Here is a 16,109-nt window from a genome sequence, read left to right as displayed (position 1 = left end):
TGTGACCAGATGTGATATTGGTGTGAAAAAGATATGCATTTTTTTACTCTGATGGATGAAAGCTCATTTCTTGGTGTTTTGGAATTGGAGTTACTGATTTTAAAAAAAAAAAATTGTTGGAAGTCCTGTAAACAGCTGCTATCGTGGCCATTCAATACCCATCATGTAGCTGCATCTGTGCTGCTCAAATTATCTTTCTTCTTCATCTTTTTTTGTTGGGGACGTCACTACAGAAATTATTGTTTGCCACCAGTGCAGCACCTTTACAATTCTGGTGTAGGTATGGCTCTCTTACAATGGCAGTTGCTAAGGAAAAGCCAACTTGAGATCACACTACTTTAGCAGCAAAACTTCCGTCTAACATCTCTAGAGACCTTGGAGGAGGCAAAGGTGGCAGTGAAAGCAAAGTTTAAAGCCACAACATCTAACGGAAGGCTGACGCTCCAAAATCTGTGACTGCCCATGCTTGGGAGAGAAATTGAGACTGTGGTGAGCAGGCTGGCTCCTTCCTCCTAGTTCCAGGCTTAGGAATTTTCTGGTTCCAGTTCAAGAGCGCTGATTTGTTTGAATCTTCATTACCTTCTTTTTTTCCTCTTTTTCAGTTTTACCTGTTTTAATCAGTTGGGGAGATATTCACCTATAAAGGTGTTCAAATATTCATGACTATTAATGTTTAATTAAAGTCTATCTGGAAAAAGTGATGGAAGGAAAGCTTCCTGAGATTTAAAGCTGAAACAATGTAGGAAATGTTAATCTCAGTCTTCTGAGAGTTCTAAGAAATTAATTGATAACTGAACTATAGAGAGAAGTCATTAAAGTTTGGCTTGGGAAATGCGTAATATGATTGGGAATAGGCTAGAATATGGGCAGCTTGCAATAAAAATGTAAATCAAGGGGAAGCTTTGAAAGTGAACTACAGCTGCGTAACCAAACATTACATTATTTTGTCTTCATGTTCAAGTAGTCACGAGTTCAATCTTGGTAAGCATTCACTTAAGTAAACCTCAGGCATTTTATGACTAAATGGGCAGATTAATAAGGATTTGTAAGGGTTAAATTATTCTAGCTGTGGAAAAAATTAATTCCTGTTCTGTAAGAAAAGTCACTGATGGATTTCTTCTAGATGATAATTGTTTTTCCTCCAGTTGCTGCTAATTTTGATAACTTCTAACATTAGGAAGACATCCAGATATGCAGTTCAAGAAAAAACTGCTGGCTTTCTTGGTGAGGAACATGGGTTCAGACTCTTTGGGAGACAGTGATCGTTGTTGCCTCTCCAGACCTCCTGTAGTAAATTTCTGCCCCTCACTGGGGCCTGTCAAGCAGAATGTTCTCTGGAGTTTTAGATCCTTTGAGCTTGTTACCTGGTTGTGTTTATTGGTATAATTTTCCTGATCTCCAGGACATGGTGAAAAGCCTGAGTAAATAATAGTTGAGGAACAGGTATAGCAAGTTCTAGACCAAAAATGTCAGAATTAGTAGCAGACTTCTCTATTCTAAGAGTTCTTCAATTATATAACTGCCATAGCTATGTATTGATGCTGGTTGGTTTGTTTTAAAAAAGTTTGGTAATAGAATTTGAGTAGTAGGAGAAGTCTCTAAAGATACAAAACTCTTGCATATTAATCAGTTATATCAAAAAAACTCATTAAACCCCTTTGTGTGAACTGTTCCATTCTCTGTCTCTAATATGAGAGGGAAATCTGAAATGATAGCCTAGTAGAAATTGTTGTCTAAGAGTGGGTAATTAGAGTGGTGGAAGGGCTGGGTGGTTTGGCTGTTTTTAAAAACAAACAAAAAACCAAAACCAAACCTGTAGCTGTTTGGCCTGGTCAGTTAAATATGGCTTTTTAAAAGTATCTGGTGATTGCTTTCTTCATCTTGGTCTTTACTGGGAAGATGAGCCTTCAAGTGTCCCAGATCCTTGTGACAGTGAGAAGGTCCAGAGCAAGAAAGGCTCCTCCTCGATGAAGGAAGACCATGTTAGGAAGCACTTAAAACAAATTCATGGGCATAAGCAAGTCCATGATACCTGATGGGATGCACCCATGAGCACTGAGGGAGGTGGTCAATGTCATTGCAAGGCCACTCGGTTATCTTGGAAAGGCTGTGGTGATCAGGGAAGGTGCCTGAGGACTGGAAGAAGTGCGTGCCACCTCTGTCTTCCGGAAGGAATCTTCTAAGAGGATCCAGAGAACTGTGGATGGGTCGGCTTACCTCTGTCTCAGGGAAGGTGATGGAACAAATAATACTGGAAACAATTTCCAAGCATGTTAAGGACAAGGAGGTGACTGGGAGTAGTCAGCATGGCTTTAGGAAAGGGAAATTACCCCTGACCAGCCTTCTGTGAAGAGATGGCTGGATGGTGGATGAGGGGAAAGCAGTGAATATTTACTTTGACTTGAGTAAGGCTTTTAGCACATTCCCCCATAGCATCCTCATGGACAAAATGAGGAAGTATGGGCTAGATATGTGGACACTGAGCTGGGTAAGAAATAGTTCATCCAGTTTCCCATCCACCTCAGTGTCCACATATCTAGCCCATACTTCCTCAGTTTGTCTATGAGGTTTGTGGTCAGAGCAGCGTGAAGTCCTGGTGGAGGCCAGTCACTAGTGGAGTACCCTGGGGATTGATACTGGGTGCAATACTGTTTAACCTCTTCATTAATGGCCTAGATGATGGGGCCAGGTGCACTGTGAGCAAGTCTACAGGTGATACAAGAGGAAAGGTTGATACACCAGATGATTGTGCTGCCATTCAGAGGTACATGGATAGGCTTGAGAAATAGGCAGACAGGAACCTAATGAAGTTCAACAAAGGGAAGTGCAAAGTCCTGCACCTGGGGAGGAACCACCCCATGTAGCAGGTGGTATACCCTATATGGGCCACCCTATATACCTGTATACATGCTGGGGGCCCGAATGGCTGGAAAGCAGGTCTGCGGAAAGCAACCTGGGAGTTCTGGTGGACACCCAAGTTGAACAACAGTTCTGTAAGCAGCCATTAACATCAGTCTTGGTTTTGGCTCTGTTTATAAGTCTACATCTCCTCAGTGGTAGGTAAACTTCATCCTTATTTCAAACAAATGTGCTCCCTTTTTGTGCTGCTTTGGGTAAAGATTTTGTGGCTTTTTTTTCATGTGGACTCTGCCATGAATGTGGGAGGAAACATTCTGATTTTGGCTGAGGCTTCAAATGTACGACTGCTTGATTCCCATTGGCAAGCAAGTTGTCAAGCCCAGTTTCTTTATACCAAAATCAGAGTTAACTACTGTCTTTATGCAGTTGGATGTGGAGGTGGATATTGAAGAGCTAGCATATTTGTGTGTGTGGCTGCTTAGCTGTGCTGTGTTTGTGCAATTTGTGTGTGTTGTCTCTAAAAAGGCATAATTATATCTATTAGAAGAAAAGGACTATAGATGGACATCAGTATTTTTATTGCTTAAGTCCCAAAAGTGTAGGCCTTTACTCCTTTTAAAAGCCTTCTCAAGACTAGTCAGCTAAAGTTGAGTGTAACTGACCTTGCCGTGAAATACTTATGTCCCTGTCAAGAAAGGTCATTAAAAGTAAATGTGGAACAGTGATCATACTTCTGGTATATCAAAACTCGCACTAAAAAGCTCCCATAGTAGTGCACAAGCAATAAAATAAACCTCAGCGTGCTTGGGATGCACGTGTTCAGTGAACAAAGGAGGGAAGTCACAACTCCCGTGTGGTAACAGTTGTGTCTACAGCTAACACTGACTCCATTTCCAAATGCATGCTGTTGTGCTGTAGTGAGGAGTGGCGGCTACGTTGGGTTCCTTCCTCAGCACTGGAGAAGAAGCCTGGCAGCACACCCGTGTACTTCAGGTCAGGTACTGCTTGGACTGTGTTCCTGAGGCACAAGGGTTAGTTTGCCACTATTTCTACCAGGTAGAGTACACATGTACCCAGTTATATTGTTCCTTGTCTCAAGCCGTGCTTGAGCTACCTGAGACTTGGAGAAGTGACTGTAATGAGTCAAGTTAAAAACACATTATGCCTGTATCCTATTTCTGTTGGCAGCTGGTAGCAGATTCTTAAGAATGAGCGTAGGGCAGTCTTTTACTGGTAGGTCCTCCCAGCCTCTGTCAAGTGTTGGCTGAAGGACTCTAAGCAGTGTTTAATGGGGAAACTGAACATCTTGTTTGTAGCACTGCAGGGAGGGACTTGCTAATGCTTAATTAGAAAAAAAGAGCCATTTGAACAAACCAGCCCCAGATTAAGGCCATTACTGTTAAACTAATATAATTTTTTAAGAGTTGCACTTAATTAAAAGCTCCCTGGACTAGCTCACTTGAAGAAGGATCATGAAAGACAATTTTCTTCTGAAGAGCAAGGGTGAAACTGTTGTATCATGAATATGAAAGTTTGGAAGCGGTAGAGCAATGTAAGCCATCAGTTTGTTAGTGAGTCCTGTTAACGTCTGATCAGAATCTATCTTGTCTGTTTTGTGGCATCTTTTAAGCAGTACTAATGCAATGAGCTGTCAGGTTTTGCAGCCTGCAGGCAGGTTTTTCCAATGACAGTGGTCTTCAGGCAGTAGAGCTTTTCAGGTATCCTTCTCAACAGCATGGAAGGAACTATCATGAGATGCATGTTGCTGCTTTGAGTCCAAGTTTTATGTCTGTAGAGAGTAGTTAAGGTACACTGTTTGGAGCAGATGTGTTAAAGATCTGGGTTGCAGTATGGGGATGGTTATCAGTGTTTTGAATTAGCACTTTTCCCCATTTTGGGACTGAATATGGTTTGAGTTAGTCTTTGTAAACTGTTTAAAGTCAAACTTCTACTTTGTAACTCATTTGATGCTACATACCAGTGGAAGGCTTTCATATACCTAATACCCAGAGCACCTGAATCAATGCGAAAAGCATTCTAATTTTGCTGAGCTGAATGAAAACTTCTTTTGATCTGTCTTTTAGTCTCGGTAAGTTGAGTCAACACTTCTGAAAGATCAGAGAATTAATACTGCTTTTGAGTCATCAGGGGGAGTATTTTACCACTCTGTGCCAGGTTAGTTCTACTTTCTTCTTTCACGAGTCATTGTAAATATGATACTTTCCAAAATTCAGGGCTAAAAGCACATGTTAAAATCGCATGTAGCGTGGGCTGGTGGTAGATGGTATCTTTCTTTACAAGCTTGCTAATTTAACTTGCTTTAACCCTCTTACAACTCCAAGCCTGGAATAAACCTTTCTTTTAGAATTAAAGTGCTAAATCTTACCAGCTTCTGTGCTGGCATTGTCACAGATGAATCTGCTAGGAGTTAAAATGAGAGGCCATCTCTTCTTCTTCTTTTTTTTTAGACTAGCATGCTTAAAAGTCTCTCTGTAATGCCTGAAATAGCTGTAGTGTAACCTTTTGTCTTCCCTTGGAAGTGGAATGAAAATACCTGTATTTGCACTTTGTGGTTCACTTGTTCCTGACATTTGAGTCAGCTTTGACACATTGAAAGTGGCAGCATCTCCTGGCAGACAGGCAATGAGGATAAGAGCAGCTTTGATCTCTTATCCCCAGCCTGTTCCTCTCCTGAGAATGTCCTGCCAAAATGTTTGGCATGGCCTAGTAACGTTGCATTTTTCCAGAGGCTGGAGAATCTGATCCAGATAATGCAAATGTTAATAGCAAAAGTGGATGGTAGGACTGCAGCTGACCACAGAAACGTTTGAGATGTTTCAAGGAACTAAATTTGTTCCAGTGAAAGATTTCTTTAAAGAGGGGGAAGCTGAAGGAAACTGAATTACTCCTTTTCACCTTTGCATGTATAGAATTCATTTGGTATTTGAAAGTAGGCTTTTATTGTTGCTGTACTACTCTGAACAGGCTCAGTATAGGCTCCTGCCTGTGAAGCAAATATCTCCATAGCTGATCTTAACCACATTAATGAAACAATTGTCTGCTGTGGTGAAATTGGAACACATTTCTGCTTCAATAGATGCCTGCAATAGTGAAAACTGATAAAGCAGCTTAAAATGGTTTCCTTAAACCATGAACCGTGGCTTGTTTTGACAAACAGGACTCAGTGCTCAAAGCTGTGTTTTTAAGTGTGGCAGACGTTTACAAGTATATATTTCTATAGCAGTTTTTCCTTGTCACAGTCCACATAAACCTGGAGCTTTCCCCATCTCTGAGTTGAGAGGGGAGCAGATTGTGCCAATGACCACGTTTTCTCTCTGTTCCTTGTGCCTTTTCCCAAGACATCACATATCTTAACTCATCTTCACCCCCTTGCCATCGTCTGGGCTGTGGGGCTTTTAGCTTCCCTTTGATTTTCCCCTCAGCCTCAGTGAGTGTGCTTCCAAGCAGCAGGGATGGACCCAGCCATTGCTGCCTGTTTTGGACTGCGCACCTGGGACTGATGTGCCTGTGTCATCGTTTTCTCTTCCCTGATCGAGTCCTTGATAATCACACTGCAATTGCTGTTGACTTTACTGCACGCTGGAGTGTAGAGAGTTAAGTCATGTTATTAAAAAACCTGCAACTAATACGCAGATCTTCATTTTTTGTCTACTCAGTTGTGAGCCCTGGCTTCAAATTCTAAATATATGCAGGCATCTAGTGAAAAATTACTTGTTGCTAATGACAATGTTAGCCAGTACCTCTCTTCTGTAATCCTGGTGTATTTGTTCCTTATTTCCATACAGAGCTCTTTTATTTGTGGAAGACCCAGTATTTTGAATATTTGCTTAATGCTTCTTCGCTCTTAGTTTCTCTGTTAACAAAATGTGGTATTTGAACTGTAAAAATGAAATGGTTTTTGTTTTGATGAGTCCTTGCTGAAGCTGTTGTGAGTTCCTGTTTCTCCAGCTGTTATGGCCATAGCTTCAGATATGAGGGTTTTGATAACAGCATTTTAGAGCAATTGTGCCCTGTCTCTGTACTGCCTCTCTTCTTTAACCTTATCCCAAAGCTGTTGTAACCAACTCTGATGTCAGATTCTTCCCCCAGTCCTGTTTTTCCTTCAAAGCTGAGTTAATTTTTTTGTTTTGGTTCCCATCACAGCCCCAGAAACACCTGTGCCTACACAACTAAAATGGTGATATGTTATGCTTAGGGACTGAAAATGAGCCACAGGGGGCAAAAGAGGTTGGAAATTCTTTAAATTGCTATTTCTGTCCTACTTGTATTGCGAAAGGCCAGCCTGAGATCCCTGCGTGAACTGCGACTGGAGATGGTCCCTTCAGATGCCCTCCAGTGAAGCACTGAATTTGGAATATGCAGTTGACTGGTTTGTAGAACATGTAGACATGGTTACAACTTTTTTTCATTTAGCAAAGAGCAGAGATGTTCTTGGGGAAATGCTGCAGTTTGGGTTGCCTTTCAATTTGGTTTTGAAGAAGAGTAAGTGAGGATGTGGCTTTTCTGAAATGGATTACTAAATCAAGTGAAAGTGTCAGCTGTTGGTCTTGTCTTGGCAAACTGTATAGTTGTAAATTGCAGCCTTGTGTAACTTCTGCTGCTGTATACATACTTGTGGTGGACACAATGTAAAAGTACTAATTTTTAATCTATCTTGTTAAAAAGAAAGACTTGCTAAGAGGGAAGTTTCCTCTTATGTCTAGTAAAACATATGGTTTTTATAAGAAGTCTTTGTATGTACCCAGATCCATCAGATTTGTTTTTCTTCTAAAATACCTGCAGGCTGCATTTTTAGTGTTGTCTCTGAACTTCTAAGTACATTCACAAAAAAAATTTCTAGAAAATGTGTATGATGTATGTAATTGTGAATGTTGGCAAATCAGAAGGCTCTAGTTAAATCTTTAACCTTGACTTAGTTTTCTCGAAGCACTGGTTTTATGAATTTGATGGAAAATAGCCTATGTGGAGCCTTTTCCAGGAAAGGATATTTTTAAAGTGGTTTTGGTAGGTTCCAGATATGGTACTGTATACTATCTGTTCATAAGCAAATCAGAAGGTGGCAGCAGTGAGAGCTCATGTACGTATGACATTAACCTTGTAAGAGGAAATTTTAAGTTCGATTCTCTGCTCCATAAGTCTTACGTAACCTTAAGGCAGCTTCTTGACTTTTCTGTGTTTGTTTTTTCATCTGAAAACTAGGGAAGTAATAGTAATTCAATATAATGTAGGAGCATTCCAAGGGTAAATTCATAGACTAGTCACCTGTTTTGGTAATGTAAACCTATAAATGCTTTATGTAGCTAATAAATTCATCAGGGGTGAAGGAAGTGCTTTAAAGATAACCAGTGCTTTTTAGAAGGAAGAACAAGAAGCTCTGCTAAACTGTGGAACCAGTAATGTTGCCCTACAGTCAGACTATTATGGAATACCATCTCTAGATGCAGCAGCAGAGTCTTGAAAGTCTTCTAATAATTTTACAGGTCGCAAGCTACAGAAATATAGCTGAAATATTTTGCTTTGATTTTCATATGATGTTTATAGCATATACCAAAACCTGAATGATTATGTATTGGTACCTCTGCATGGTTCTTAATTTTGGAGAAGTCTTGACCTCTACATCATAGCTTTGATTCAGACAAGAGCGTAAACACTGAGTTACTGGAATATTCAGAGAGGGATGGAAATTATTGCAATGGCAATTGGTTGTACTGCAAAGCAGTAGAAACCTTTCTGAAAACCAGTCACTCAACTTTAAGCCACTGCAGTTTCCTAATAAACAAGGAAAATTACCTAATCTTTGGTATTTATGTCTATGGTCCTTACACCGTGAACTTTTAACTGTGCAGAAGAACCACACTGGTCTATTCACAGCAATCAATGAGCAGTACTTCTTATAGGACAGCAGTAATTTAGAGATTGCCTATGGGTGGTATTGAAGATGCTTGGTTCTCGTGTGGGTGTATTCAGGAAGATGTTTCTTAAAAAGTAATTGGAAGGAGAAAGGGATCTGTCGCTCGTTAAGAGAGTGATATCTGCTCATCTGTGACTTGAGTGCAATTTTATCTGTAGGATTAATATTTGAGCTTTCAGGAACAAAAAACTGTGTGCATTAGTTCTGTTGGTCAGCAGTATTAAATATAAAGTTATAGGAAGGAACTGTTTCAACAGGATGTGGATCTGAGAAGAGGCTGATGTTGAAAAATCATCTTCTGGTATGTCTGTGAACATGCTGCCCTTGCACAGTACGAGCATGTGAACCATTAATGGATGCAGGGGTAGAAATGGTGAATACATTTTGGTGTGCCAAAGCATAAAATCTTCTGCTGATGAACCCTCTGAAATGACCATTTGTTAATGTGCAGGGGGAAGGCATGGGAAAAGGTGACTCTCCTTCCTTCCCCATTTCTGCTTCAGAGAAGAGGAGGACAATTCTTCATGCCTTTTGAGTGACCTCAGGGATCTGCTCCCACCCTCTTTTCCTTGCAGCATAGTCACCTCTAGCAGATAGATGAGTGGATGGACTGTCTAGATCGAGGCTGGTGAGAATTCTAGGAGAGAGGTTGTATGTCTCGTGTTTTGCATGGGCTCAGACATAGTGCCATTTTTGTCCTTAAATATCTTAAAAAGTTTTGTTAAGTTGCTCCTTGGTGATGATTGTGTAATTCATACATAAACACACTGCCAGCCTCTCTGTTATTTTATTAACAGTGTGCTGGAGTGAGTTTTTGTGTTCTTTGGTATTCATACAAGTGGTCTGTGGTTTAATGTGTAAGTTGTGGGACTACTAAATGATGAATTGATTTATAGTGCATGTGTCAGTTCACTTCAATAATCCTTTTACCAAAAGAATACAGTTGGCTACCTTTATAAAATTCAGCAACTTGGCATTCGAAGTTTGAATTATTCTTAACTGATATCTGTACTCATTGCATTCAAAGGAATCCAAGTGTTTTGCTTCATTTTAAAGCATTTTATTAAAGTACCTTCACCAGTATTACCCTCAAGTGTTTCTCCCCTTCTTCAGCCAGCTGGGTTGTTCATATTTTGCATATAGGAAAACATTAGGCATAGAGGCTGACTTGCTCAAAATCTGTTTAACAAGACAAAGCTGGTTTAGCCCAGGATGTCTGGTCTCTCAGCCTGTACTTTAGCCATCAAACTGTGTTCCTGCTGAATCTGTGGTATGAGAAGGGAGAGCAAGGATAGCGGAGATGGCATCATTCAGCTGACTTCCTTCTTGACTTCTGGATAGTGTTGGGAATAGGTTGGAGGGTTTAGGGAAATCATTAGGCAGAAATCAGTAAAACCTATTGTTTTCCTACTATGTTGTTTTTGCTCTGTAACACTGTGCAGTTGGCTTAAAAAATAAGGTGTAGGTCTCTTGCTTTGCCCTGTGTCCCTTGTTCCTATTAAAGTGGCGGTTTCTCTCCATCCGGGGCAGCCTTTCTCGCTGTGTTGAGTGGCGTGCACTCCTTGTCTGGAGCTCTGTGGATTAGTTCAGTGAATTCCTTGGGCATGCCACCTGCCACTCCTTACTGTTTCATCAAAAGTAGCTGGCTTTGGACTGTTCCTATTTTGTAAAATTTTAGGTGCAGAACCTCAACAGAAATTTGGCTTGCTTTACACATACTTGAAGCTGTTTTTTTCCCTCCCTTCCTCTCCTAGCTGCACTATTTAATATGCTGAGTCTTTCTGGTTTTGCCTTTCAATTTGCTCTTTCAGCCATACTCCATTTATGTTCTTGCATAGAGTACTGTCAGTGTCAGGGTTGTGGCCAGGTGGCGGCCTTTAAATCTATCTATCTATCTGTCTATCTTGTCCCTCTTTTTTTCTTTGGACTTCACTAGAATTCCAGGAAATCTTTTCTTGGGTGAATTTTGGAGGAGGAGGAAGAATAATTCTGTCTTGAAAACTGCAGGTATCCTTTCCATTAAAAATAGTATTGTTTTCTGGTCTTTATTAAGTTTTTTCCTGTATTCTGTCATCTTACCTATGTTCTTTGCATTTAATTATTTCCTGTATGTCTTTTTCTTCCATTTTTCCCCCGGTTCTCTACTCTGACTTTTAAAAATTAGTTCTGTTATATTATAACAGCTAAATATACCTGTTTCTCCAGGTATTGGGTGGTCATGCCACTATCCAATTGTTCTTTTGGGTCAAATTATTTACTCTATTACTGTTGTCTTCCTCATTGAATGTTTTCCAAACCACAACCCCCTTGAATTTTACACCCATTCCAGTTTCTCGTGAGTTCCTCTTTCTGACAGCGTTAGCTGTGAACACCCAGAGCTTTCTCTCCTTATTTGCTCTGCTGCTTGTTGCTGCTGAACAATGATGCCTTTAAAATATCTTAATCCTCCTGTGGATATAAATCACTTGCTAGGGTTCCCAGTTCCCATAATATGTGGTTTTCTAGTGTGTGACTATTGCCCCTCTAGTCTTTCTTGCTGAACTGTTTGCCCTGATACAGAATTCATTTTGGGATGAGTTTCTGAAAATAACCTGGGATTTCTCAAACTAAGCTGGGCTGTTTCTTAACAAAAATAATTCTTAGCCTGAAGCAACTGAAAAATGTTTTTCTTCTGCCAAATAAGAGGAACGGGAAGCATCTCCTACCTAAGATCCCTGCTAACTCTGGACTACAACTCTATGATAAGCTATTAAACTGACCTGTTTATGGAATAAAACAAATGTGAAGGTTCCTTAGCTAACTGTATTTCAACATTAACATTAAGGGTTCAAGATATTAAAATACAGCATAACTAATAGGTATTTCAAATAGTCTACATAAAGGCAGAATATTTTCTGTTTTCTTTTGTTGAAAAGAATTTTTCTTCCCTATTTCTACAGTTCTGTGCTGTTTGTATCTGTAACAAGTATTCCAGTTGCAGATAAGTCAGCTGAGTTTCAATGGTAACTTCAGTTCATTTTATTTACAAATAACTGTGGGTTTGAATGCAATTCATTAAACTGATGCATTTAGAGTAAAATTTTACTTGAATAAAGTTCAACTAAAAACTAATGGGCCAAAGTCTTTTCAAACTTCTGATCTTGATCTTAGATACTTGACAAATTTTTGACGCTTTCATGTTACGAAGTATTTGATGAAGAAAAAGGAAAACTGGGAGGAAACTTTTTCTCCCTATAGATGATCTCGCCGTCTGGAGCAAAGCAGCACCAGCAATACTTGATTAATTTCTACACCGCCATGTTCTCTGTGATATGTATGTGTAGCATTCGTGACAAGTCAATGGCCCTACAATAGAGCCATTAGATATGCAAAACAAAAAAAGATGTTAAGGTTGTGTCTGCTCTTCATAAGTACAGGGAAGTCGAGGAGTTTTGATTAGCCCAGTGGAGTAGCTTTTCAAAGTTTAGAAAAAAATGAACTTCTGTCAGAAAATAGGAGATGTATGTCAGTGAACGCTGTGATTCACAGGGAGAAAATACAAGTAGTTTTTATGACCGTAGACCTCAAAGCCCATCTGTGGGCACTCTGGAAAGCAGACTGCAGTATAAAGGCTGGGAACTTGAGGCAAAATTATCTCTTGACCTACAGGGTCCTGTAGTGCCATAGGGCATATCTATGAAGACCTCACTGGCAGAAGCTCTGAAAGTTCTTAAAAAATAACATTAAAACTAAGACAAGATAAAAGACGAGTAGAATGGCTATGAAGTTATGTTAGTGGCACCTCATATGTTAACAATACTTCACCCATTGTGCTTAGTTCTTCACTCATACTATTGTAGCAATGTAATTTCTTCTGTGTCAAGATCTTTTTCAAAAATGCATTCATTCATTTTTTCTAAGTTCTTCATATTTGCTGTCATCACTTTCTTCATATTCTAGCATCCCACTTCAGTGGTTCTGATTAACATTTTCTTTATCTCTGCTGTCATCTTGGAGGTGGGAATCTGGTGTGTAATAAAATAGTCAAAATGCCCCAGTTGTGCAGTCTTGTAGTATTCTTCTGAGTGCTGATGTATTCTGAAGCTTGTGTCCCTGTTTTCAAGAACTAGCTGAGTAACTCACGACCTTTGGAAAATCTGAGTGGTTTAACTGTGGTTCAGAATAATGTGTGAGTCTGGCTAGAGGTATGCAGTCATATCTGCTCTCAGCTGTCCTCTTGTCATCCTCTGTTGTGTTCTTCTAGCATCTGGCCTTACCTTGGGCTCGTCACAGAAACATTAAACAGATCATCAAAATGCCCTTGAAATACTCTGTGCCCTCCTTAGGAGAGGAGAGCAAAGCCAGGATGGTGTCCTTGGGTGTGGTGTGCTTTGCCTAGGTTGGACTCAAACCTTTGAATCCTTCATGCTCATTCTGTGTGAAGGCTGTGACTGGATCCATTGCCACGTCTCCGCGTAGACGGGTTCAGCGTGTGGGCGGTCTGCCATTATGGAAGGGTGCTGTGCAGGGATTATTGCTGTAGTGGACAGGGGTTGGTTGGTTTTGTTGGCCTCCTGGCGGAGGTTGCTGTTACGTACAGTAGCAGTTCAGCCAAGGTGACAGAAGCTTCCTTGTGAAATGAACTGAAAGGTGCTCGGGTTTCAAAGTGCTCACAATTCTCACGTCCTGTTAGGTGAACTCCAGATAAACAAGAGCAAGCTGTTTGACCTGTGCCCAGAACATTTGAATGACTAAATAGGAGGAGAAAATAAGATCTCTATGGACCAGTCTGACCTTGCAGGCTAGAGCCCTGAAATCGGCCCGTGCTTTCAGCGCATCTTGGTGGCCATAAATCCCAAGAGAAAACGTTCTATCACAAGAAATTCTCGATTAACTCTGCAAGATTCAGTTTTAACTTCAATTATATTTGTATCCCTTCAGTTATTTGAAAGAGTTTAAAATAGCCCAGCTTCCAGAGGCACTTGCATTTAAATGAAAAACAAACAAACAAACAAAAACCCCAAAAAACCCAAAAACAAACTAGAAGTTGGAACCATGTTCACTTTGTTGTTTGTGTACATCTTTCCTCCCATTTCCAAGAATTGCATCTCATACCCAATTTCTTTTGCAGTTTTGTTCAGTGGAGGGACTGCTGTATGTCAGCCATGCTAAAGGGCAAGTGATGGAGGCAAGTACTAGTTTATATATTCAGTTATCTAATATTGTTTTTTCCAGTTTCTCCTTTTGAACTGTTTTGTTTCCCAGTGCTGCTGTGAAATAATTGCACAAATGAAGGACTACATTAGCATGTTCTGGGATGTAATAATGCTATAACATCTGCTCAGTATGACTGTATACGGAATTGTGAATTTTCTCTGATGTATTATATTCTCGCACGAATAAGAAATGTATGTTTTTTGAACTTCATGCTGTAAAGTACTCCATTTCCTCCCTCAAACAGAATATAAACATTGTTTTAAGTGGGGAAAAAAGGCAAGCACAAAACTTGAATCCTAATGCCAATAAATGTGCTAATTAATTCTGCTGATTCACAGTTCTTCACATTTATGAGTAGTTTTTTCCCCAAAAGTAGATAGTAGGACAAATAAGTAGTTTTAGGGATCTTCATACAAGATATACAATTTGAAAAGCTCTTTTCAGGCTCACAACAGACTCGGCATATGGAAATACGAACAGATAGATGACCACAAAGCTCCCTATAGGAGCTTCTTAAAGATAATGAGTAATTTCAGTGTAATTTCAGTGTAATTTCAGAAATCAGTCACAGAATACAGAGGGGTAGTAGTCACTTGTTTGTGAGCTGACTGTAGGCCGATTTCTTTCTGGTTGGTTTGTAAATTGGCATATGGCTAATTTAAGCAGGTTAATGGTTTCCAGCAGATAACGCATGGATCTCTAGCTAGACTGAAGTGGTGTTCTTTAAGATCAGCAGTATTACCGGTGGTAATCTGGATAGAAAGTGTGCAGGAGATCAAAAAGATGCTGGTTAGAGAGCATATTGGGCATCTTTGATATGAAATACAGTTCTTCAGTGAGTCCCGACTGAAAAATGAATACTGAGGGAATTAGCTAAAATGAAAAAGGCAGTTATGGGCCAGCTGTCAGGTTTGTATTTTATATGCCAGATAATTTTGGAAGTCTTGCTTTTTAGCCACTGAGGTTTGTTCACTGAACCATTTGGTCTGCTGGATGAAAAAGAAAATCTAGTTTTGCCTTTTTTTCCCCAAAACTTAAGCAGAGACCTGCAATTCAACTTTCTGGAAAACGTGTTACATGAGAAAAAAGAAATATTAAGGAAGAGCATGCTCAAAAGTCAAAGCATAATACTAGTCATAAAGGCACTTGAAGTCATTTATGAAAGTGTTAAGTATGTAAAAATACAAGGTGGGTTGCCCATTTTTTTGATTTTGCCACACAATTTCTGCATGAATATGGGTAACTATATTTTTCTGGGATGTAGTTTATTACTTTGCATTTAATGTGTTACTGATTAAACTGGCCAGTATATTTAGAGTCACTGTTATAACGTGTTCAAAGTACTGAGATAAAATCCTGTATCATTCCAGTATTTTGCTTTCTGTAAGTACTGAATTTCATCTTGCCTCCAGCTGATAGCAACGACATTTGAAAAAAAGAGAGTGTGAGGCAGCTCTTCTGATATTTTTGGATGCCAATTTGGAAAGCATTTTGGGATATCTGTTTAACCCATTGTGTCAGTTTTAGATGCACAAAATTGAGAGCGCTCTAATTGTAACCCCAATGCATTATGTTTCTGCAGCTGTTTTAAGATAAAAATGAATGCTCTCAAATCCCAAACATATGTTGCATTTCAAATAAAATGCTTTTTTTTAAAGCACAGGCTGCTTTCTGCCAAGATTGAGGTAGACCTCTGTGATCTGGTTTCTGTATTTATAGAAGCCTAATCAAAGCTTTCTCCTGCAAGAAAACAATGATCAGCTTCCGAGCATGTGATCTCATGGTGCTGATGTGAAACTCTTTCAGATACCGTGTCCTTCCTTCCTTCCTCATTCCTTTGCTGTATTTCTCCAATAGTGTGTTGCTATATAAGTGCTCAGCTGCAATGTCATATAACCAACTCCTGCCTGAGCCCAGCTGATAGGTAAGGTTGCGATCTCTTGGAGAAAAGCTGCATGTTTCCTCTCTGCTAGAGACCGAGCAACACACATGTGGTGCTGCTCCCTTTGAGACTGGTTGCTTAATCTACCTTTAAAAGGGCATTTTTGTTTTCTCTGAGAACTATGGACAAGACTATGCCAATTGAAAGCATTTCACTTGCCCATTCTTGCTTGAAGACAGA

At 39.8% G+C, this 16,109-nt stretch overlaps 1 protein-coding gene across 6 annotated transcripts in view; it reads left to right on the top strand.

Moving 5' to 3' along the window:
• TMCC1 (transmembrane and coiled-coil domain family 1) overlaps positions 1-16,109 on the top strand; it is a 211,400-nt gene that overhangs the window by 93,996 nt on the left and 101,295 nt on the right. For all 6 annotated transcript variants that reach the window (XM_087745337.1, XM_087745345.1, XM_087745340.1 and 3 more), the window contains one exon: positions 13,902-13,958. Coding sequence is in view for 1 of the 6 variants with exons in the window: in XM_087745345.1 (XP_087601471.1) it covers positions 13,953-13,958 (6 nt within the window). In the remaining 5 variants the exon portion in view is untranslated. The remainder of the gene's footprint in view (positions 1-13,901; positions 13,959-16,109) is intronic.

This window comes from Nipponia nippon, unplaced genomic scaffold (assembly GCF_047370975.1).
Source record: "Nipponia nippon isolate SJK-2023a ecotype South Korea unplaced genomic scaffold, ASM4737097v1 scaffold_9, whole genome shotgun sequence".
NCBI lineage: Eukaryota > Metazoa > Chordata > Aves > Pelecaniformes > Threskiornithidae > Nipponia > Nipponia nippon.
The sequence above is the reverse complement of the archived record's forward strand: the minus strand, read 5'-3'. Positions and strand labels throughout refer to the sequence as shown.